At 40.2% G+C, this 25,507-nt stretch overlaps 1 protein-coding gene across 1 annotated transcript; it reads left to right on the top strand.

Annotated features, from left to right (window-relative positions):
* Window positions 1-782: 782 nt before the first annotated feature.
* Window positions 783-24,050, top strand: RNF103 (ring finger protein 103). The gene is made up of 4 exons (XM_056115743.1): window positions 783-1,008; window positions 3,212-3,351; window positions 17,301-17,416; window positions 22,031-24,050. Exons 1-4 carry the CDS (start codon window positions 783-785, stop codon window positions 23,601-23,603), a joined length of 2,055 nt encoding a protein of 684 aa, XP_055971718.1. The 3' UTR covers window positions 23,604-24,050.
* Window positions 24,051-25,507: the final 1,457 nt, after the last annotated feature.

Below are 25,507 nucleotides of genomic sequence, written 5' to 3'. Positions count from 1 at the left end.
GGGGACCTCGGGAGAGCTGCCCGGCGGAGCCGCGTCGGGCCTAGTTCTGCTGCTCGGTTCGGCCTCCGGGACCGTCTCGCCGCGCCGCGCTCCGAGCTCCCCTCCGCACCCCGGCCCGGGCCGCCCGCCCGCAAGGCGCCGCCGGGCGGCCGGAGCGACCCTGGAGCCGCCGCCGTCGCGGCCGCCGCGCCTCTCGGGGAGCCTGCGCGGCCGGCGGGGCCTGGGGCCTGCGCGCCCGGTGCGCCGCAGCGGCGGCCGCTCCTACCCGCGCGGGGCCGCGGGCCTGGACCTTCCCAGCGCCGCCGCCGCCGCCGCTTCCTGGACCTCCCCGCCGCCCGGACCCCCGCGTTTGAGCCGCGCCGAATCGCCGGGGGGCGGAGCGGGGGAGCAGGAAGGGGCCTCCCCGGAGACGACGGCGCCGGGGAGCCGACCCGCCGCCTGGATCAGCCACCCCGGCCCGAGGGAACGTCCTCTAGCCCGCGTCCCGCTCCTCCTGCTGTCGGATGATTGGGGTCTTTTTGTCTTAAAGCGTCCCCTCCGCCCCCCGCCCCTTGGCTTTTTTCTCGCCTCTGGCCTGGGAGGCCCCGCGCCCCCTCCGCACCTCGTCGTTTCCCGGCTGGGCACAGACGCCCCGACCCACCTGCCTCCCGGCCGGGGATGAGCCGCGGTGCCAGCTGCAAAGGCCCGGGCACACGCTGAGCACACGCACCGGCCTCCCCCAAGACCACCCTCCTTCTAGCCTCCCGGGCTCTCTGCAAAGAGAGAAGACGCCGCAGGGGAAGATGTGGCTGAAGCTTTTCTTCCTGCTTCTCTATTTCTTGGTCCTGTTCGTCCTGGCCAGGTTCTTTGAAGCCATTGTGTGGTACGAAACTGGCATCTTCGCCACTCAGCTGGTGGACCCCGTGGCTCTGAGCTTCAAGAAGCTGAAGACCATTCTGGAGTGCCGGGGCCTGGGGTACTCGGGGCTGCCCGAAAAGAAGGATGTCCGGGAGCTGGTGGAAAAGTCAGGCGAGTATCAGGCGGAGGGGGAGGGTCAACCCCCAGTACCTGGTGCAGGTGCAGGGGGAGACCCGTACGTTGCTCCCTGTACCTGCTGGTGCCACACACGCAGACACATACCCAATGAAACGTTTTCTGGGAGGTTGAGCCCCTGGAAGAGCTGCTCTGGATTTCTTTGTCCAGCTTTTTCTAGAACCCCCTCCCCCCACTCCGTAAACCCGTTTGAAGAAGGGAACGAATTATTTCCCGGCGGGGTTGGTCGTTTCAAAGGTGGTATCTTCAAGCCTACTTGTTAGCATGATTGACTAAATGGAGTGTTTTTAACTCAAAATTCAGGAATGTCATCCCGTACATTCAATTTGAGATGGTTTGGCACTTGAAGTTTCTAAGGATCTAAGAAAAGAGAAAGGCCAAAATGTGATCTGTACAGAATAGCCTTCCCCCTCCCCTCCCATACACATACCCAGTAATGGTCAATACCAGAGAGGGAAATATCACTGGACTCCATACTCTCAAGGAAACATTTAGATGTAACATTTTAAGGAATGAGTTTTAGTGTAGATGAAGTACACACTGCCCAGTATGTATGAGCTTTTCATATTTTGGAGTAATGAAGGTGAGTATTTTGAATCAGTGCCGGCTTTGTTTTGAAAGGATTTATTAGGTTTCTAGCAGAATTTTTCAAGAGATGTTTGGATCTTAGATGTGTACTCCGTCACCCACTTCTCCCCACTTTCAGGTCTGGATGCTTCAACCTGGAAGGGTGGAGAAATGAAATCAAAATAGTGCCATAGGACATTTAACATTGAAAAAGATGCATTTTCAATAACGGTTGATTTGGGAGTGGGACTGAGAAACATGATTAAATTTTGTTCACTCCTGGACAAACTGTGTCTTTGTTTCTCTACACTTTCTGGAGGGAAAATGTAGTTTGAGAAAGGCATTTGGGGGTTGCCATAAGAAGCAATTTGTAAACTGATGGTTCTTTTGTTGTTGCTGTTTCAGGAATATCATTTGTGTCTTTTACTAGACATCCCCCTACACACACACACATGCACAGTCACACACATGCACACACACACTCTTATGACCTTCTAGCTATGTAGGAAATAATTGATTTCTGTGGTGTTCATTAGACATTTATTTGGTATGTTAAGATTTATTGAACTCCTGTCTCACAACCAGAGTAGAGGAAGTAGCCCATTCTGTAAAAAGTGGGTTACTTTTTCTTCTGAGAAAACAACTCTGCATTTTTCTTGCCTTTCATTTACTGATTGGTTTATGGTGATTTCTACTTTCTACCACAGAGAGAAAAATATGGAGTAACTAAAGTAAAAATAAATGAATTTTAAAAAAACCACCTCAAAAAAACTCTTGAGTTTAGAAAATGAGAAGTGCCTTTGCTGCCAAAGTCAAACACTTTTCATAGCAATAGTACTTGCAAACACAAGTAGTTGTTAATCCTGGTTTTGGGGTGGGGTGGGGACTAAAATGAATTGGTCATTTTGGTTGTTCATGAAGTCAGTCATAATCTAAAGAACACAGTCCTTGAAAACATTGTTTTAATAGACCATGTTTTAATAGCAGAGAATTCTTGGCATAGCAATATAATGTTAAAATTCAAGTATTCATTGTGAATCAGTTTGCTGCTTTGTGATACACTGTATTTTCGTATTTAATATTTAAGGCGAAGTTGATATAATTTGGCAGTGTTCTTGTTATTTGATGATACAACTCTAAATTTATACCATATACTTGTGTATGAATGTAGAATTTATATTTTATCTCAGTTAGATATCCTGTTTCTACTTTAAGCAGGTGGAGATGGCACATTTTATAAATCCATTTCTAAATCTTGTAAGTCACAAGTATATTATTAGTCAGGCTGTTCAAAATTTATTTGAATCTGAATATGTTTTATACAAACTTAAGACAAACTTTAGACAAATTCAAGAATTTTCTAATAAATGTGTGATGACACCATTCAAATATAAGCATAAGAGAAGATGGATTTTTGTGTTCTATTAAGTTTTGCCTGATACATAGTCTGTTCTTATTATATACAACTGAATGTGTGAATCTTTAGTGGTTATATTAAGGGTCTGCTCTTACAAACTGCAATCAGACTACAATACATAATTTTAAAGTGAATTAATTGAAGTTAGGAATACAGAATTTTTGAAATCTAATCAGTATTTTTGCCTTTCTTTAGGTGATTTAATGGAGGGTGAACTGTATTCTGCACTCAAGGAAGAAGAAGCATCAGAATCAGTTTCTAGTACCAATTTCAGTGGTGAAATGCACTTCTATGAGCTTGTAGAAGACACAAAAGATGGCATCTGGCTGGTTCAGGTATTGAAACAGAGATAGAAAAGAAATTGTTTTTGCCAAAGTACCATTATTCCCTTGCTGTGATACTTTTGTGTATTTGTGTCATGTTTCTTAGGTTTAACTCACTTCTCTTTGGGAGGCTCTTGGGTCCTCTCTAAGTAGTTTTTCAAATAAAGGAAAATGAAAATTGAAGAACAGGATAGGGAAAGAGGATTGACTATTTTTATTTAGAATCCGCAGAAGCAAATTCACTTTAGTTGACAAATTTTTATTACTGTAAGAAGCTTAACTTTTGGGATGGGGTGGGGGGCCGGAGCCATAGTACAGTGGGTAGGGCATTTGCCTTGCACATGGCCGACCTGGGTTCAATCTCCAGTCCCATATAGTCCCCTAAGCACTGCCTGGAGTAATTCCTGAGTGCAAAGCCAGGAGTAACCCCAGAGCATCAGCAGGTGTGACCCAAAAAGCCAAAAGAAAAAAAAAGCTTTTTTGTACTCTTTCTCTGTGTTCAGTACAGTTTTTAATTCAGTGATCCAAATTATTTTTTTATCTAAAGGAAACACTGAAGTAAAACAAAGGAATCCTCTTACATAAATAGCCAACTTAGTTTATATAGAGCAAGAATGGGCAGTGCAGAGTGCTCATTACTTTGCTTATGGTATTGAAAAGAACATTGGTGGGGATGGGGAGTGATTAGGTCACACCTGGGGAACTCAGTGCTCACTCTTGGCAGTATGTTGGGGACCAAATGTAGTGCTGGGGATTTAACCTGGAGTGACTGTGTGCAAGGCAAGTGCCTTACTGCTGTGTTTTCTCTCTGGCCCAATTAGATTCTTCTAAAACCTTGCTTTTCTGATATCAAAACTGAGATTTTAGAGCTTTTATGAAGGGTATTAAACACCATCTTTTGTACTTGCAAAGTGTGGTTTATGTACCTTTCATGGTAAATGAGTCATATATCTTAATGTAAATTAAAAAATTATTATGAATGTGATTTTATAGCATTGCCTTGTATTAGTTATTTAGCATTTTTAAAAATGTAACCTCACAACCTCACTTACGGTAACATGGGGGTAAATTTATAGCATGAATTTGACTAAATTGAATGTAGTCTGAGAATGGCTAAAATGTGGTTATTCATATCACACTGACTTGTTTGAGGCCTTGAAGGGTGAACTTGCTTGTCCAAGGTGGTATCACACTGAACTAGGATTAAATCTGAGTTCCCTTGATGTCTTTTTGCTTTTTGCTTTTTGGGTCACACCCGGCGGTGCACAGGGGTTACTCCTGGCTCTGCACTCAGGAATCACTTCTGGCAGTGCTGGGGGGATCCTACGGGATGCTGGGAATCGAACCCTGGTTGGCCGTGTGCAAGTCAAACGCCCTATCCACTGTGCTATCTAGCTAGCCTCCTCTTGATGTCTTTTATAGTGCTGTTATAATTACTGGAATTGGCAAAGTTTGATTTAGTATATAAAATTCAGAATAACTGCTTCTTTGTGTTTCTTTCTAAAAACAATGACTGACGAATGTAATAGAAAAATGCAGAATTCAGACACCTGAATCTGATCCTAGCACTAATATGCAATATGTTTACAGATAGATTTTCTATTGTACCTGGCTTCAAATGGGGAGGGGGTTCGGGAGAGAGAAAGAGAGAGAATGGAATAATAATAATTCATTAGATGAAAAGGCTGATGCTGGGGATTCTGCAGGTGATTTCATTAGATATTCAAGTCTTTACTTTCAATCTTCATATGTGTTGACATTTTATTCTGTAAATAAAATCTAATTGAGTAATTTTTTTCTTTTTTTCTTTTTTTTTTTATTAGTGAAACACCATGAGGTACAGTTGTAGATTTACAAATTTTTGTGCTTGGGTTTCGATTATACAATGATCAAGTACCCATCCCTCCACCAGTGCCCATTTTCCACCACCATGGATCCCAGTATCCCTCCCACATCCATCCCCTCCCATCCCACCCAGCCTCTGTGGCAGGGCATTCCCTTTTGTTCTCTCTCTCCTTTTGGGTGTTGTGGTCTGCAAGAGAGGCATTGAGTGGCAATCATATTCAGTCCATAGTCTACTTTCAGCATGCTTCTCCCATCCTGGGAGGATCCTCCAAACACCCTTTATTTGGTGCTCCCTTCTTTATCTGAGCTGCCCTTTCCCCTAGAATGCCTGGCTGGCCTCTAAGCCATGGAGTAATCCTCCTGGTACTGATCTCAGCTATTCTTGGGTATTAATCTCCTATTTTGTTACTTTATGTCCCCCAGATGAATGCAATCTTTTTATGTCTATCCCTCTCTGACTCATTTCGCTTAGCATGATATTTTCCATGTGGTACCACTTGTATGTAAATTTCATGACTTCATCTTTTCTAACAGCTACATAGTACTCCATTGTGTAGATGTACCAAAGTTTCTTTAACCAGTCATCTGTTCTTGGGCACTCAGATTTTTTCCAGATTCTGGCTATTGTAAAGAGTGCTGCAATGAACAAACAAGTGCAGATGTCACTTCGGCTATATATTTTTGCCTCTCTGGAATATATTCCCAGGATTGGTATTGCTGGGTCAAATGGGAGCTCAATTTATAATTTCTTGAGAATCGTCCATACTGTTTTCCAAAAGGGCAGAACCAGTCGACATTCCCACCAACAGTGAAGGAGTGTCCCTTTCTCGCCACATCCGCGCCAGCAACGATTGCTTTTGTTCTTTTGGATGTGGGCCAGTCTCTTAGGTGTGAGATGGTATCTCATTGTGGTTTTGATCTGCATCTCCCTGATGATTAATGATGTAGAGCATTTTCTCATGTGCTTTTTTGCCATTCGGATTTCTTCTTTGAGAAAGTTTCTGTTCATTTCATTGCCCCATTTTTTGATGGGGTTGGATGTTTTCTTCTTGTGGAGTTCAACCAGTACTTTATATATCCTTGATATCAACCCCTTGTCAGATGTGTATTCGGCGAATATCCTTTCCCATTCTGTAGACTGTCTTTGTATTTTGGTCACTGTTTCTTTGGAGGTGCAGAAGCTTCTTAGTTTAAGATAGTCCCATTTATCTATCTCTGTTTTAATTGAGTAATTTTAAGTTCAGTAATGGAGGAGGTTATGAGTATGCAGTTTATAAAGCATCAAATACTAGTTTATTTCTATATAATCTTACTGGTATTGGAAAATAGGCTTTTAATAATTTAAAAGCTTTAAATTATTATATTTCCTTTGCAGACATTTATTTCTGTAGTCTGATTAAGAAAGACTTAGCAGTTTTGGTCATTTCATTTTGTTATTGAAATTGATTTGAATAGTCCATTCTATAGGCCAGAGCAATAGCACAGCAGGTAGGGCTTTTGCCTTGCACGCAGCCGACCCAGGTTAGATTCTTCTGCCCCTCTCGGAGAGCCAGGAAAGCTACCGAGATTATCCCGCCCACATGGCAAAGCTACCGATGGTGTATTCCATATTCCAAAAACAGTAACAAGTCTCACAATGGAGATGTTACTGGTGCCTCCTCGAGCAAATTGATGAACAATGGGAAGACAGTGCTACAGTCAGTTCTATAGTTTATGTTTAAATGTATAGCCCATCTGCTTTATGTTTAAATGTTTTCTCTCACTGTGAATGATCCCACGGTAAAGGGGCGGTGGGGTGGGGTGAGGTAGGGGGTGCTATAAGATAGTTCAGGGGTAAGGATGCTTGCCTTCCCAATATCCCCGGTGATGGTGAACACCTTCCAGACTTGGAAGGTGGATGTCAAAAAGGTAAAGGTAAAGGCCCTCCCGTTGATCGTCGATTTGCTCGAGCGGGCCCAGTAACGTCTCCATTGGAGACTTTGTTGTTACTGTGTTTGGCATATCAAATACTCTCGGTAGCTTGCCGGGCTCTCCGAGGATGTCAAAAGTCTGGAAATTATTTTGATGTATAAGAATGCTGCTTATGAGCTGGAGATACAGTACAGCAGGTTGGGTGCTTGCCTTATGTGCAGTTGACCCAGGTTTGTTGCCAGTATTGTATATGGTTCTCCCGAATTTCACCAGTAGTGATCCCTGAAGAGCCAGGAGTAAGCCCTGAGCACAGCTGGGTGTGTTTCAAAAACAAACAAACAAAAAAGTGCTAACTATAGACTACGTATCCTATTTCATTAATTAGCTGTATATTTTTGGTTTATAAATGATCTATTTTTGTTGTTGTTGTTATTGGCCTGTAAAAGCTAACCATGGATCAAATCCCCTCCAGAGTTTACAAAAATCAAATAGTTTATTCAGCAGGTATGTGTGTGCCAGACTCTGGTGATATATCAAGAACATATACCAGACTTACTCCTTGCCCTCTTAGGCAACTCCTTTTCCAGCTGGGAGAGGAAGGCATTAAATAAATATTTACTGTAGCATGAGGGGAAAGTGTTCATAAGAAAAATTAACTGGGAAGGAAACCGAGAGGCAAGGAGGTCTCTGAATTAATAGTGCTAGGATCATAAATCCTAGTCACCAAATTATTTTTCTCTGAAAATATTTTAAGACCTCATAGCCAATTGAAAACTGACACAGAAGAAAAATGGAATAAACTTACATATTTTCTGTATATGAAAATGTTGCAATAGGGCACATTCAGCTTTTTGAGTGACCCTCCAATTTGTACTGTTCATTATAAAATTTATGATGTATGCTCCTTGGGGGCAGTGGCTTTTGTCTGACAAGAGACTGGCTTGGGCTTCCAGAACAGTCTCTGGCAGGACAACTGAGACTGGAATTGAGCCCTGGCCTTCACATGGAGAACTCACCAGCTGAGCTAATCAGCATAGACAGTTGAGTTTAAGCTCTTAAAAGGAGGTTGACTTTGGGGCTTTTTTGTTTTGTTTCATTTTTTTAGCTATAATTTCAGCTGAAAATATTCCCAGTTGCTTTTTTTCCATCCCAGATCATATTTATCTAAGCTGTTATACAGGATAACTTGCAAAAATTCAGCTTTTAGCAATTTGGATTCTTGTTCTTTTCTATTTAGTGTTCAGAAAAGCTGCTTTGGGAGCAAGGGAGAGAGTCGCAGAATGCCCAGCGTGTGAGCTGAGTCTCCAGCTTTACCCCAGCACGGCTAGTTGAGTACCAAGCCTTCAGGCCTAGACCTCCAGCTGAGCAGCTCCAATTTTCTTGCTTTGTCCAAAGCTTTTATCCTTCATTATCTTTGTATTTCCCAGTTTTTTTTCTTCTTAGGGTCTGCTGCCACCCAGTTTGTGCATCACAAATTGAAGACAAGACTTTTCTTTTCTTTTTTTTTTTTCCCCTCAAAGTTCAATGCTTGATTTTCTTCCTTGCTCCCCCAAGTGCATGCATTCCATACTCTTCAGTACTTCTGGGTTTTTCTTTGCTAGACCCAGTGGTGCTCAAGGACTATCCCAGCTTAGTTCTGGGGGGAGTCTCTGTAGTACCAGGGATCAAATCCAGGCTTCATGTATACATGTCATATAAATTCCTTGCTCAGATTGAATACAAATAGTCAAACAGAAAGTCAGAGACAAAGTCTAGTGGGTAAGGTGCTTGCCTTGACCATGGCTGACCTGTTCAAATCCTGCCACACCCTGTAGTCCTGTGAACCTGCTTGGAGTGATCCTTGAGGTACTCCTTACAGGAGTAAGGAGTAAACCTGGGTACAGCCAGGTGTGCCCAACCCCTAACCCCCTTCCTGCCCCAGAACACGGGAGTGGGGCTCCCCAAAAGTTCAGAAATTCTGAGGACATTTTGTTGGTTTGTTTATTTTTTAAATGTAGGAGTGTTACTATTTATTTAGCCATTGATTAAGCTGATGGAATTTGGCATAAACTTCACATTACTTTTTTTTCTGTAGTGAATTACCGTGAGATACACTTACAAAGCTTCACTGTTTGAGTTTCAGTCATACTATGTTCCAACATCCAACCTTCTACCAGTGCACATCCTCTACTACCAATGTCCCCAGCATCCCCCATCCTCTTACCCCTCCCCCTGCCTTTATGGCAGACAATCTCCCCCATACTCTCTTTTGTATTGCTTGTTCTGAATAGCATAAGATGCTCCCGGAATTCTAAAATTTTAGATAATTAGGGTGTGGAGAAATCTGCAGTGAGCTGTTCAGTTTGGAGATTGACAGTTACATTTCTTTTAAAAGAAATTTGGCCAGAGACACAAATGGAAGATGAATAGGCTTCTGGTCTAGACAAGTTAGCATAATTTATGATGCTTTATGGGTTTATCCTGAATATCTCCTATCCTGTTTCTTTGTTTTAGACTTAAGTCATGCTTCAGAACTGTGGTAACTGTTTCCTATTCACTTTGTCACATCAGAAATTGAGGTAGTAATACAAAGTTTCGTATGATTTAAAGTAAAGCTTTGTGTCAGTATTTACTGAAGTATTATGTTAATATGTTTCATGTTTGGCTGAAAACATTTGTTTATCTTTACTCTTACACAATAGTCTTGGGGAGAGTCTAACCTTTTTTTTTTCTTGACAATACTTTTAAAACATGGCATTTTATCCTTATATTGGTGAAGGATATTTGTTACTCAAAGTTAGTGACAATGTCAACAAATAATGTTTTGATTTTTGAATCACTCATCCTTGCTTTTATTACTTTTATTTAGACATACTCAAAGTTGGTTTATATTTTTGAAGCTAGAAACTCATTACAATGAAATAATTGGAAGATGTGGAAAACATTATAGCATATCTCTCCTGATTGAGGAATTGTTTATTTTTTCTTTGTAAATTTAACTGAACTTACATGAGATGGACAACAGAAATTAAGGGTACATCACACCACATATTATTCTGTTCCATTTAGTGGTTTGCTGGAGTCAACTCATATTGCTACACAAAGGGATTGTTAGCATCTCTTCTCAAATCCATCTTCACAGATGTCATATTTATTAGTAACTTGAAGTTGGTCATGTGAGAGATTTTAAACTGGAGAAATCAGCATACAACAGAAATCATAGCTTTTTTTTTTTTTAGTTCTTATTAGATGAAATTTACTTAGAAAGGTTTGAGGAGAGAGAAGAATATATGTTCTAGAGAGAACAGATTTCTTCAGAGAGGAAATGAAAGAGAGAGAGAGAGAGAGAGAGAGAGAGAGAGAGAGAGGAAGGAGGAGGAGGAGGAAGAGGAGGAAAAAGAGATGAGAGGAGGGGAGGGGAGGGAGGGGAACACAGGCTTAAAGAGTAACCCCAGAGCTTCCTTTTCTTTCTTTGTTCTTTTCCGGAGTTGGTTCTGCAGCATTTATTAGCTAACCACCAATTTCATCTGTTTATCGCATCATCTAGCAAATATTTACTGGAATCTGTGTGTGCCACTGAACCTTGTGATACGCACTGAGGGCAGAGATGAAAAATAAAGTGTGTGCCAGAAGACAACCAACATGGTTTAGTTTACTAAAAAGTGTAGAATACTGAAAACCATATACTGATTATCTTTCCTAGTTGAATTAAATGTTGCGTTGATGGTGCCAATTTACTGAGAGATTCAGAAGACATTTAATAGAATACAAAGTTCATTTTCCAAACGAAGTCCTCAGTGAAGCTGAGGATAATAGTAGTCTTTCCCCTCTGGAAAAGGTATATTTTTAAATATATTGAATTGTGTTTGAAGTATTTCAAGTCTCCTCCCCCCGTCATGCATGCCTGAGTTAGAAATCCTTGTGTCTTGATTGAGTCAAGAACACTGATGTGTGTGTGTGTGTGTGTGTGTGTGTGTGTGATTGCATTGTAAGGTGCTAGTTATCCTGATGTGTAACCAGAAAACTTTCTGGGTGGCAGATCACTTGTGAAGGGACTTTTACTCTGACAGAAATTATATATTTGAAGTCTTTAGGGCCCGTGTTATCGAAGTAGAGACTAAATTACTAAACTGTAATAAGCTGAACTAGTTTATTAAAATATCTAATAAGCTGCAAGAAGTACAGAGCAAGTATGGGGGTGCCAGTTAGAGAGGAAGACTCCCTGGAAAGAGGGTGGAAGAATTATTTTTACCAGTTCTAGAGACTTGGAACACAGGCTTTATTTTCATCTAATGTCTTTCTAGTCTGAAAACATTCCCCATGGAGAATGCAGCCATCTCCCGAACTGTCAAGGAGTATACCTCCACTTTCAATAAGATTAGCAGAATTTTTCTGCATACTTCTGGGTATGATATATAAGTTGGGAGCTCTTCCTGGTGACAGAGTCCTAATAGACTGACATTTGCTGTCCACATGAGTCAACCAGGTGGGTCGTATTTTTTAAAATGCTCACATCTTAGCATGGTTATTTATTTACGCTTCCAACAGATTTATGCCCTATCTCCCATTGAGCAGCATAACTGTATAGTGCATTGGATAAAGCAGTTTCTAATTGCATGAATGTTGTCACGGAGTCAAATAAACTGCTTTTGTGCAATTCCAGGGATTTTTTTTCATTTTATGTGTCTCTTAGTTAAAGGTTATTGAATTTTTTAAAGCAAATGTTCGAACAGCTACTTGAATAAATAAGGTCCTGGGGTTAAACATTCGTGGTTCTGCTTCAGTTCCCACCTCTCTGTATTTGTGTCTTTTGGCTGAGATGTAACTGAGAGTTCCTGAGACTAACTTTTTTTTTAAGAATACTTTATGAGCATTTTATCACTATAAAAATGCAAGTCACATTCTATACAGAAAGGGAGATCCTTCCTTTGTTGAAAAAGTATAGGATTTTTTTTTTGTTACCGATTTTTTTTTTTTATTGAATCACCATGAGATACAGTTACAAAGCTTTCATGTTTGAGTTTCCGTCATACAATGATCAAACACCCATCCCTACACCAGTGTACATTTTCCACCACCAGTGTCCCCAGTATGTCCCCTTCCTACCCCTCCCCCTGCCTCTATTGCAGACAATTTCCCCCATACTCACTCTCTACTTTTGAGCATTATGGTTTTCAATATAGTTACTGAGAGGCTATCACGTTTGGTCCTTCATGTAATTTCAGCACACATCTCCCATCTCAAATGATTCCCCCCCGCTCCCCAACCATCATTGACTTAGTGGTCCCTTCTCTATTCCAGCTGCCTTCTACCCCAACTTATGAGGCAGGCTTCCAACTATGGAACAATCTTCCTGGTCCTTGTCTCTTCTGTCTCTGGGTGTCAGTCTTATATTGTGCTACTTTATATTCCACAAATGAGTGCAGTCATTTTATGTCTGTCTCTGTCTCACTCATTTCACTTAGCATGATACTGTCCATAACCATCCACTTTTAAGCAAATTTCATGACTTCATTTTTCGTAACAGCTGCATAGTATTCCATTGTGTAGATGTACCAAAGTTTCTTTAACCAGTCATCTGTCCTCAGGCACTCGGGTTGTTTCCAGATTCTGGCTATTGTGAACAATGCTGCAATGAAAATACAGGTGCAGATGTCACTTCTACTGTGCTTTTTTGCACCATTGGGATATATTCCCAGAAGTGGTATTGCAGGAGGACCAACTTCTTTTTCTTTCTTTCTTTCTTTCTTTCTTTCTTTCTTTCTTTCTTTCTTTCTTTCTTTCTTTCTTTCTTTCCTAACTTTGGGGCTCTTAAGTCTAAAAGGTACTTGTATAGTCAGTCATCAGCTGCTTCACTGAAAGATGCCTCCAGACATAGGATCAGATCTTTCATTGCTTTAGGTAACTATTAGGTAGCCCTTTAATAATAATGTTATTATAAACAGAACTGAAATGTTTGGGTTATTTGTAGTCTTGATCAGGAAATGAGAAAATGAAAAGAGAGTTCTTTAAAAAGAGGGCAAAGAACAAGGCGATATAATTGCACAGATACTTATTTTTTGCGGGGGGACACACCTGGCATTGTGTAGGGCCTTCTCCTGGCTCTGTGCTTAGGACTTACTCCTGGAGGGCTTGGGGGGACCTTATATGGTGTGGGGGATCAAACCCATGTCAGCCAAAGGCAAGAAACTTACCCGCTATACTATCTATGGATCCTACAGAGATATTTCTTGGTACTTCTAAGTAATATGAAAAGTAAGTTTAAGATTTCTTTGATGAAAGGAGCACTATTTTACTAACTGGTAGAAATGAAGTGAAGTGCCTGCTTTATTTAATATTCATGTTCCGTAGGTAAAACTTTTGGATGACAGGAAAATGTAAAACTAGGGACTTGTTGAGTAATGTAACCAGGATTATCCCTCTCAGAAAGAACTTTCATTTACTATAAGATCATGTCCTCAAATTGTTATGGTTACTTCAATCATTTGAATATTTGAATAATAACTTGTATCTCCCTCAATTTGGCTTAAGGCCCAGTATGTGTGTGTGTGTGTGTGTGTGTGTGTGTGTGTGTGTGTGTGTGTGCGTGCTCCTATTAAGCTTAAGAGTAATGTGTTGGTATGAGGATGAAGCTATACATGGTTTATGAAAGGGGCTATTGGACAGTGTCACCACCAGGTTCTCTCTCCTGTTGCCCTGTGAAATGTATTGGACTCCTCAAAGGAGGCCACAGAGGAGGCAGCTGGACCACCTGTTAACCCTTCCGGGGAGTTCACTCTTAGCACTCATTTCACCACCCTCTGGGATTTCACTTCCTGGAGCCTTTGTGAACTTGAAAATGGCCCTTCCTCTTAGAAAGATTAGAGGCTCCCGGAGTATGTGAAGTTGTAATTTTGAATTAAATAATATCAACAAAATAAACTTGGTCTCTATAACCTCAGCTCGAAATAAATCAAGTAGATGGGCTTCAGGAAGAGAATTTTGCTGTTTCATATTCCCATTTTGGTATTTTTGTTTGGTGTTTTTTAAAAAGAAAGAATGAGTATGTGTGTGTATTTTGTTTGTTTTGGTGGTATCTTTATTGAAATTCTACCTTGATTCAGAATCAGATTATTAGGGAATAAGGAAGAAAGGTTTAATTAGAAAGTCTGATGGGAAGAAGAAATTTGAATGACCAAAAGGCACATGAAAAAAAATGCTCTTCATCACTAATCATCTGGGAGATGCAGATCAAAATAACAATGAGATCTTATCTCACACCACAGCAACTGCCATACATCCAAAAGAACAAGTGCAGCCAGTATTGGTGTGGATGTGGGGAGAAAAGGACTCTCCTCCACTGTTGGTGGAAATACTGACCGGTTCAACTTTTTTGGAAAACAATATGGACGTTTCTCCAAAAACTAGAAACTGAGCTCCCATTTGAACTAGCAATACCACTTTTGGGAATATACCCTGGGGCCCAAAAACACACAGCAGAAACACCATCTTCACTCCAATATTCATGGCAGCACTATTCACCATAGCTATAATCTGGAACAACCTGAGTGCCCAAGAATAGACGAATGGATAAAGAAACTATGGCACATCTATACAATGGAATATTATGCAGCTTTTAGGAAGAATGAAGTCATGAAATTTGCCCCAGATAGATGGACATGGAGAGTATCATGCTAAGTGAAATGAGTCAGAAGGAGAGGGACAGATACAGAATGACAGCATTCATTTGTGGTATATAAAAAATATATAGTAGAAGACTAATATCCATGGCCAGGGAAAACGGGTTATGAGGGCTAGTCACTGGTTAGAACTAACCACAAGTTTGTGTGGGGCTGAGAGTAGGTAAGATAGAGAAGAGACCAGTATGACAATCACTGTCATTGTTAACTGTGTTTAGCATATCGAATACGTCACGGGTAGCATGCCAGGCTTTGCTGTGCGGGCAAGATACTCTCAGTAGCTTGCAGGGCTCTCCGAGAGGGGCAGAGGAACTAAACCCAGGTTGGTCAGGTTGGCTGCGTGCAAGGCAAACACCCTACTGCTGTGCTATCGCTCCAGCCCAGTATGACAATAATAGCTGGGAATTATCACGCTGGACAAGATCTGAGGGTTAAAAGCAGGTAAAGGGATATTCTTGATAACCTTTCAGTATCAGTATTGCAAATCACAATGCACAAAAGGGACAGGGGGAGGGGGAGAGAGAGAAAGCAAGTGCCTGCCATAGAGGCGGAGGTGGGGGGGGGGGTGTTGGGAGGGAACCTGGAGACACTGGTGCTGGGAAATGTACACTGGTGGAGGGATGGCTATTGAAACACTGTATGACTGAAATCCAATCATGAACAGCTTTGTAAGGGTCTATCTCACTTTTTAATAAAAAAGTTAAAAAAAAGAAACTCTGATGGGGCTCTGAGAGATAGCACAGTGGGTAAGATGCTCGCCTTGCACATGGCCAACCTGGGTTCAATCCCCAGCATCCCATATGCTCCCCAGAGCACTGCCAGGAGTGATTCCTGAGTGCAGAGCCAGAAGTAAACCCTGAGTACCCTGGGTATGGCCCAAAAATAAAAACAAAAAAGAAAGGCTGAGAGAAAAGTTATTTCATGCTCTGAATGTAATTTTTCCTTTAACTTCCTTTAAAAAAATCTTTTCCCTTTCCCTTCTTTTGGCTCTGTGGTGTGCTGGGTGTGGTGTTCACGCCCTGGGCTATTGCACTTGTGGCAGCTGCATAGCGCCTTTTAGTTGCAGTGCTTGCTGTACCCCACCTGGAACATTAATTAATTTTGTTTGTTTGTTTTGGGCCACACCCAGTGGTGCTCAGAGTTTACACCTTGCTCTGCACTCAGGGATCAGTCTTTTTTAAATTGTTTTAATTATGTTTCAAAGCTATCTGCAAGTTGTAAGTTAGTCAAAAGTGTAGAATTGATACAGTGATTCCACTTTTGTACTTGTGAGCCTTTTACAATTATTTACAAAAAGTACTCACTTAGTTAAAATATAGCTTAATAGAAAACATGTGTCTGACTCCTGGCTCTGTAATTATGAAACATAATTTGAACTTGTTTAACTTACACATGATAATTTATATTCAGCTTTATTTGGATTATTGTTTAACTTTGTTTCCAAAGCAATGACTTCAAGTACCATTTTTTTTCTTGTGTAACTTAATTCTAGAGCATAGTCCATAGGCAGGCAACATGGCTCACCTTTTCTCTCCTTTTTTTTTTTTCATTGAATCACTGTGAAATAAAAAGGTGTTCATAACTGGTTTTCAGTCATACAATGTTCCAGCACCCATCCCTTCACCACTGTGCATTACCCACCACCAGTGTCCCCAGTTCCCTCCCGCCACCTCTGCCTGCCTCTGTAGCAGACATTTTTCTTTTCTCTCTCTGTCTCTGTCTGTCTCTCTCTCTGTCTCTGTCTCTCTCATTTTAGGTATTGTGGTTTGCAATACAGGTACTAAAAGGTAACATTTACCTCCTTTCAGCACTCAGCTCTTATCCAGAGTGATCATTTCCAACTATCATTGTCATACTGTTTCCTTTTCTATCCTGCCTGCCTCTGTAGCAGACATTTTTCTTTTCTCTCTCTCTGTCTCTGTCTGTCTCTCTCTCTGTCTCTGTCTCTCTCATTTTAGGTATTGTGGTTTGCAATACAGGTACTGAAAGGTAACATTTACCTCCTTTCAGCACTCAGCTCTTATCCAGAGTGATCATTTCCAACTATCATTGTCATACTGTTTCCTTTTCTATCCTAATTGCCCCGCCCAACTTGTGTCAAGGTTCCTATCATGGACCAGCCCTCCTGACCCTGATTTTTACTGTTTGGGGGGGTATTAGTCTCATACCATGGGTTTTGTTCTTGGTGTTTTTTGTTTGTTTTTTTATCCTGCAAATGAGTACAACCATTATGTCTGTCCCTCTCTTTCATTTCACTTAGATACGCTACATGTCCATATGTGGCTCACCTTTTAAATATGATTCTACTTTCCTCTCTATGGAAGAGTCACAGAGCATGGATGTTTTATGTCCAGTATTTTGTGTTGCAAAGTTTTCTACTTGGATAGTTGTTCTTTCTTTAAGAATTATATTGATAATATGACATAAAAGGAAAAGAACTCGAGACAGTATCTATTTGTAAAAAGTGAACTTATAAACAAAAAATGGTGTACTTTTTCCTGGGTAATTGATATTTTGTGTTTTATTTTTCTTTTTTGGCGGGAATAGGTCATAGCAAATGACAGAAGTCCCTTGGTGGGTAAAATCCACTGGGAAAAAATGGTGAAAAAAGTATCAAGATTTGGAATACGTACAGGCACTTTTAACTGTTCCAGTGACCCCAGGTGAGTTGATTAAGCAATTCCAGATATAAGTGCTAACCAGAATTTGTTTCCTTTTTTTTTTTTTCTTTTGCTTTTTGGGTCACACCCGGTGGGACTCAGGGGTTACTTCTGGGTCTATACTTAAGAATTACTCCTGGTGGTGCTCAGGAGACCATATGGGATCCCAGGGATCGAACCTGGATTGACCTCGTGCAAGGCAAATGCCCTATCTGCTGTACTGTCACTCTGGCCCCAGAATTTATTTGTTAAATAAATTAAGAGAATGATTTTAGAAAACAGTTTGAACTGGCAACAATTATAATGTTTAGCACACAGATTCGCAGATACTTAATCAAACATTTTTTGTGAACTTGCAATTTCTCTGAGCTCTTGTTCTCTGATTCTGTTCTTTCAAAAGGGGAGTTTACCCAGTAAAGACTGTGTTTTCAGGGATCAGACAGACAGTATGTATAGGAGTTAGAGCAATTGCATGGCACATGACCAACCTCAGTTCAACCCAGGACACTACCTGGTGCCCTGCACACCACCAGGGATAACCTCTGAGCATAGAGCCAGAAGTACTCCATGAGCACTACTGGGTGTGGCCCAAATCTCCTATCTCCTACATTTCTTTAGCCCTTTGTTTCTGTTTTCTCTGCTATATGAGTATCCCTAGATATACCCTTTTCCTTAAAACTGGTTCCCAAATTGAGATTCACCTTCTTTCCCTTTAATCTACCAAGTGCCCTTTCTACCTTTATTTTTATTTTCTTTATGGCTGTTTTTATTTTCTTATAGGAATTTTTTTCACTCTCAGTTTTCTTTTTTTTTCTTTTTTTCTTTTTCTTTTTTATTTTTTTATTAGTGAAACACCATGAGGTACAGTTATAGGCTTACAAATTTTTGTGCTTGGGTTTCAGTTATACAATGATCAAGTACCCATCCCTCCACCGGCGCCCATCCTCCACCACCACGGGTCCCAGCATCCCTTCCACTCCCCCATCCCCCCCATCCCACCCTGCCTCTGTGGCAGGGCATTCCCCCTTGTTCTCTCTTTCTTCTTTTGGGTCCTGTGTTTTGCAAGCCTCTCAGTTATTTCTTGTTTGTTTTCCATTATGTCTTCTTTGAGATGCTTCTAGTGACTAGAAATTTTGGTTTCTAGTGATACAAAGCAATAATGTTGGTACATTCATTTAATTAACCTCTTTTGTTATTGTTGCTTTAAAGTTTTTATTGCAGTAACAGTGATTTACAAGAGAGAAATGATTTGTTTGTTATTTTTTAGGAGTACAATGTTACCACACTACAACCACCACCTTTAATTAGCCTCTTAAAATATTAATGAAAGATGTTTAGTGCTGCTCCAGAGGGCACATATGATACTGTTTCTATTACAGATTTGATTGCATGGCTTAGGGGATTTATGTCTCTCAGATGTGTTGGCCACAATGGGAGGCCATAGAAAACCAGCCTGAACCACTGCTACACCTCTGATTCTCCTGCCTTGCTCTTTTCATCCCAGTTTGCACCAACTCTCACTGTACTTGTTTTGCAAACATAGGAGATATATGGTAGAAGGACCCCAAAGAGTTGGTGATAAGAAGGGAAGTTTTTGTGTGTCCTAACACGTTCTGTTTTCTATGTACTCCAGTATATGTTAGTATATTTTTTCTAGCTTTTCTTCTGAAAAAGTCCTTTTTATTTGATATTAATAGGAATGTTAAAGAGATCAAAGATATTTTTGAGCAGCTTTTGCTTTTTTGGTTGATTGCAACTGTAATATTTTGTTCCTAAAAAACAGTTTTTCTTTATCTTCAGTTTCATTACACAGTTGAATATTTTGGTACACAGTTACTTGTTTCAGTTTTAATTTTCTTATGTTCATGTTTCCTTTTATCTTTCTGAAAAGGCTTCGAACTGGAGTAAGAGCTATTCTTGTCACAGAAGCTGTGCTTAGTCAGGGTTTCCTTTTTTCTATTTTCTTTAAAATTATGGAGGGATAAAAGATACCCCCAAAAGAGTGTTGACAATGTCAGTGCAGTACTCGAGAGACAGTATCGGAGTTACCTCTTGCATCTTCCCACCCCAATTCAACTCCCTGGCAGTGCATATGGTCTCCCCAGTACTGCCAGGAATGTCCCCTGAGCACTGTTGGTTGTGTCCCCAAATACCAAACAATAAAAACAGAATGTTACTGTGGGGTGTAACTGGGCAGAGAATACCGTTATTCAGTAGGATGTGTTTCAACCCCATGTTGAATAGTTATCATCTTGATCTCAATTTTTTTTTAATGCTGAAAACCTCTTTTTCACCATCACTATCACTATCCTCCTGTTGTTTATCAATTTGCTCGAGCGGGCCCAGTAACGTTGTGAAACTTGTTACTGTGTTTGGCATATTGAATATGTCGCGGGTAGCTTGCCAGGCTTTGCTGTGTGGGCGAGATACTCTCGTTAGCTTGCCGGGCTCTCCGAGAGGGGCAGAGGAATCGAACTCGGGTTGGCCATGTTGGCTGCGTGCAAGGCAAATGCCCTACCGCTGTGCTATTGCTCCAGCCCCTTTTTCACCATATCATTATTATTGTCATAACATGTTGCCGTTACTTATCTTCAATTAGATCACAAAATTCCTGAGAAAATTAATATCATCATTAAAAGACATATGCCATATACATCAAGACTCCTTTCTCTTTATTGATTACATATGTACATAATATACTTATTTAATAAACTATGATATATGTACATTGCAAAGCATAGCACTTAATGATGGGGGGTGGGGCAGGGAAGGGTTGTTGGGCCACACCCAGCTCTGCTTAGGGTTTATTCCTGACTATATGTTGAGGGATCACTCCAGGTGGTGCTGAGGGGAACATATATAGTGCCAGGAATTAAATCTTGGTTGGCCTTAAAGAGGTAAGGTTTGTGCCTTGACCTCGATACCTCTGGCTGCACTTAATGAATTTTACATCAACATAATAGCAAAATAAGAAATCAAACATAGTTATCACCTGTTCACAAATCTAAGTGAACAAAATGCATCTCCATGGTATTTTTTTCTTTTTCAAAACTTTATTGACTTGTCATTTAAAAACTATATTTTAAATACCACAAAATTCCACAGATAAGTTTTTAGGAAAAAATACTTTAAAAGAAATAGAAAATGTTTTCACTTATATTCCCATTGTGAAACAACTGTTTTCATTTTTTCCTTCTCACTAGTTAATCTAGTTTGGGAGGAGGAGAGACATGTCACACCTAGAACAAGAAAAATCTGTCTTTTTCCAAAATAATTTTCAGTAATGACCTGATGGATAAATCTAAGCAAATGTTGTAATTAAATTCTTTTGTACTTGGCCAGCTGGCAAATGAGAGTCATCCTTTGACTTAAATCTTTTTTATCTTCTAACTTGCTATCTTTGTTTCCTTCATATTAAATTCTCCTTTCTTGTTTGCATGAAGAATATAAGAGAATAAGACAAACTATAGAGTTTGCTTCATAGAGCTTTTTTTTTTTTTTTTGCAAAGCCTGGGAAGCTCCCTGTGGCATATTCGATATGCCAAACACAGTAACAAGTCTCACGATGGAGACGTTACCGGGCCGCCCCAGCAAATCGATGAACAATGGGAGGACAGTGCTACTTTTTTATTTTAATTTTATTGAATCACCATGAGATAGGTACAAGTTTTCATGTTTGGGTTACAATCACACAGTGATCAAACACCCATCCCTCCACCAGTGCATATTCCCTACCACCAATATCCCTGGTATAACCCCCCTTTCCCACCCGCCCCCTGCCTCCATGGCAGACATGATTCGCCATAATCTCTACTTTTGGGCATTACGGTTTGCAGTACAGACACTGAGAGGTTATCGTGTTTGGTCCTTTATCCACTTTCTGCACACATCTCCCATCCCAACTGATTCCTCTAGCCATCTTTTTCTTAGCGATCCCTTCTCTATTCCAGCCGCCTTCTCCCCTTTGCTCATGAGGCAGGCTTCCAGCTATGGAGCAATCTATCTGTCCCGTGTATCTACTATGCTTAGGTGTCAGCCTCATGTTATGTTGTTTTATATTCTTCATAGAGCTTTAAGCACCTTATTTTGAAACAGTGCCCTTAAATGTCAGGTATTGTGGTATGTGCTGTATTTAAAAATGGGCAATTAGTAAAATTACTAAATGCAATACATTTTTCTGTGTTTTAATAGAATTTAATAACTTACCAACTTGAATTTCTGGCTTTTGGATCTTAGCATATAGTATAGTAGTAAGTATATAAATGTCAGTGATACAGATACAATAATATAAATGTTGAAGTATTTGCTGCTTCCCTTGACTTAAAGACTTTTCAAGGCATACTTTTCTCTAAAAAAAAAAAAAAAACTTAGAGATAAAAAAAACAAAACCCAAAAACCCTACCAAAAAAATGAACAAAATGCAAAAAAAGTGTTTGCTTTTTATCTTGTATAACTCCAAGAATTGCTATTACTTTTGCTAATTTGGAGTTTCTTTGGTTTGGGAGACAGGGTATTCTTCAAACAGTAAACAAACCTATCATGTGAAAACAAGTTATCTGCAGAACATAAAGATGATTTAGTAGCCTAGGTGCTTACTTGTAATTTTCTCTCTTACAGATACTGCAGGAGAAGAGGCTGGGTAAGATCCACACTCATTATGTCTGTTCCACAAACAAGTACTTCTAAAGGGAAAGTTATGCTTAAAGAATACAGTGGACGCAAGATTGAAGTAGAGCACATTTTTAAGTGGATAACTGCTCATGCAGCCTCTCGGATCAAAACTATTTATAATGCTGAACATTTGAAACAAGAATGGAATAAAAGTGATCAGTATTGGGTAAAAATATACCTGTTTGCAAACCTTGATCAACCCCCAGCCTTCTTCTCTGCACTCAGTATAAAGTTTACTGGAAGAGTTGAGTTTATTTTTGTTAATGTGGAAAATTGGGACAACAAGAGTTATATGACAGATATTGGTGTATATAATATGCCATCGTACATCCTTAGAACTCCTGAGGGAATTTACAGATACGGAAACCACGCAGGTGAATTTATATCTCTTCAGGCCATGGATTCTTTTTTGCGCTCATTACAACCTGAAGTAAATGATTTGTTTGTTTTGAGCCTGGTTCTTGTTAATCTTATGGCTTGGATGGACTTATTTATAACACAAGGAGCCACCATAAAGCGATTTGTGGTTCTCATAAGCACTTTAGGGACATATAATTCTTTGTTAATTATTTCCTGGCTACCTGTGTTGGGCTTTTTACAGCTCCCTTACTTAGATAGCTTTTATGAATATAGCTTAAAATTGTTGAGATACTCCAATACAACCACACTAGCTTCATGGGTAAGGGCAGACTGGATGTTTTATTCTTCACACCCAGCCCTGTTTCTTAGTACATACCTTGGACATGGTTTACTCATTGATTACTTTGAGAAGAAGAGACGGCGCAACAACAACGATGAAGTCAATGCTAATAACTTAGAATGGTTATCAAGTCTGTGGGACTGGTACACCAGCTACCTCTTCCACCCGATTGCTTCCTTCCAGAACTTTCCTATAGAATCTGATTGGGATGAAGACCCTGATTTATTCTTGGAGCGGTTAGCTTTCCCTGACCTTTGGCTTCACCCTCTGATACCTACTGACTATATAAAAAACTTGCCAATGTGGCGATTTAAATGTCTTGGAGTCCAGTCTGAAGAAGAAATGTCAGAGGGTTCTCAAGACATTGAAAATGACTCAGACAGCGAGAGCACAGACACTTTTAGCAGTGAGAAGGAAGTATTTGAAGATAAGCAAAGCATGGTTCACAATTCTCCTGGAAGAGCAAGTCACTGTGATGCTGAGGCTTGTTCATGTGCCAATAAATATTGTCAGACCAGCCCATATGAAAGGAAGGGGAGATCGTATGGATCCTATAGCACTAATGAAGATATGGAACCTGATTGGTTAACTTGGCCTGTTGATATGCTGCACTGTACTGAATGTGTTGTTTGCCTAGAGAATTTTGAAAATGGATGTTTGCTGATGGGATTGCCTTGTGGTCATGTGTTCCACCAGAATTGCATTGTGATGTGGTTGGCTGGGGGCCGACACTGTTGCCCTGTTTGCCGGTGGCCTTCTTATAAAAAAAAGCAGCCATATGCACACCACCAGCCCTTGTCAAATGATGTCCCATCTTAACATGTGCAATTTGTCCTTTATAAGCTTTGAGTATCTTACAGCTTGCCTTTTAATGTTAGTCACAATGTTTTTGTGGTTTGAAGTTTAGTTTAATGTTAGTGCAGTGACAGGAAATACCCATTATGCTAATGTTGATGACAATTATTTGGTTGCCTTGTATGTCAATTGAATGCATATTTAATTGTAAAAATTTTTTATTTACAACATTGGAAATTCAGAAGTTAATGTTTTTTTTGTAAGCACAAAAGAAGTATGATAAAAATTTTATCCTGCAAGACTTTACAAGGTAGGATCAAATTCTAATGGAACTGAGGTGGTTTCTTATTCTAAATGTTTCTTCCCTTTTTACAATCTCTGTCCAGCACCTCTTGGTTAAATAATGTATGCTCTGAGACATGAAATTAAAACAGACCTACGAAATAAATTATTTTAAAAACCAGAAGATTACAGATTTTCCATTGTCAAATTGCTTTTCATAAAATAGCTTTCGGGTATTTTACTGGTTAATTTCACAGGTAAGTTAAACTTGATTGCAGTGAGGGGGTGGGAAGTGGTGGAAAGGGACAAATTATGTTACTAATTCTGGCCAGAAATGGTATTAATATATGTTAACTCATCTTTTTGTTTGATAAGCTTTGTTAGGAAGGAATTTCATGGTTGACTCTTAAAAGATAATTAAAATCATTTATATTCAGTGTATTTAAATCAGCTGTAGCATTTTAGCTGCATGGAATTTGTTTTTCCTGGCTTTCAAGAAATTTCAAAGCTATAGAAAATTTATATATACAATACAATGAACTTTCAATTATCTGATTTCGCCAAATGGTGAATTATGTTTGGATCATTTTATGTATGTATATATTTAATTTTTATTCAGTTTAGGCTTTTTCCTTACCCATTTGAAAATAAGGTTAAGTCATCATGAGGCATCACCATTAACTATATCACTATATGTTTCTTACAAACAGGACATAAATAAAATCACCACACAATTATCACACTGAAAGAAATTAAAAATTGATTCAGTAATATCTAATATGAGGGTATATTCAGAGGTATAGTACAGCAGGTATGGTGCTTGCCTTGCATATAGCCGACCTGGGTTCAATCCCCAGCACCTGTTATAGTTCTCTGAGCCCTCCAGGAATAATCCCTGAGTGCAGAAACAGGAGTAAGCCCTGAGAACATCCTTATGTGACCCACAAAATAACATGAAATCCATACCTCCCAATGCCCCCCCAAATATCCTTTATATTCTTACTATGAATATTCATGCTTTGCTCTTAGACCCTTTTATCTCTTTTCTAGTGGTTCCTCTGCTTTTCTGAGACTAAGCTTATGGTTTGCTTCAGGCTCTGTGATGAGAATTCACTCTGACAGGACTTAGGGACCATATGTCATGGTGGAAATAGAACCTGGGTTGGCTGCATACACGTCAATAACCATACCCACTGGGTATCTCTCAACCCACTGGACTACTATCTCTCTGACCCCTTGCTTTTATTTTATTTAAAAAATTTTTTAATGAATCACCGTGAGACACCGCTACAAAGCCTTCATGATTGAGTTTCAGTCATACAATGATCGAACACCTATTCCCTCCACCAGTGTACAATTTCCACCACCCATGTCCCCAGTAACCCTCCCAACACCCCCATCCCACCCCACCCCCTGCCTCTGTGGCAGGCACTTTCCTTCTTTCTTTCTCCCCATACCTTGGGGCAGTATGGTTTGCAGTACAGAAACTGAGAGACCAATCATGTTTGGTCCTTTTGTCTACTTTCAGCACACATCTCCCATCCCAAGTGATCCCTCCAATCACCATTGACTTAGTGGTCCCTTCTCTATTCCAGCTGCCTTCTCCCCCAGCACATGAGGCAGGCCTCCAAATTGTGGAGCAGTAT

The sequence above is a fragment of the Sorex fumeus genome, unplaced genomic scaffold (assembly GCF_029834395.1).
Source record: "Sorex fumeus unplaced genomic scaffold, SorFum_2.1 ptg000003l, whole genome shotgun sequence".
Classification (NCBI taxonomy): domain Eukaryota; kingdom Metazoa; phylum Chordata; class Mammalia; order Eulipotyphla; family Soricidae; genus Sorex; species Sorex fumeus.
Note: the sequence above shows the minus strand (reverse complement) of the source record. Positions and strands in the feature narration are given on the sequence as shown.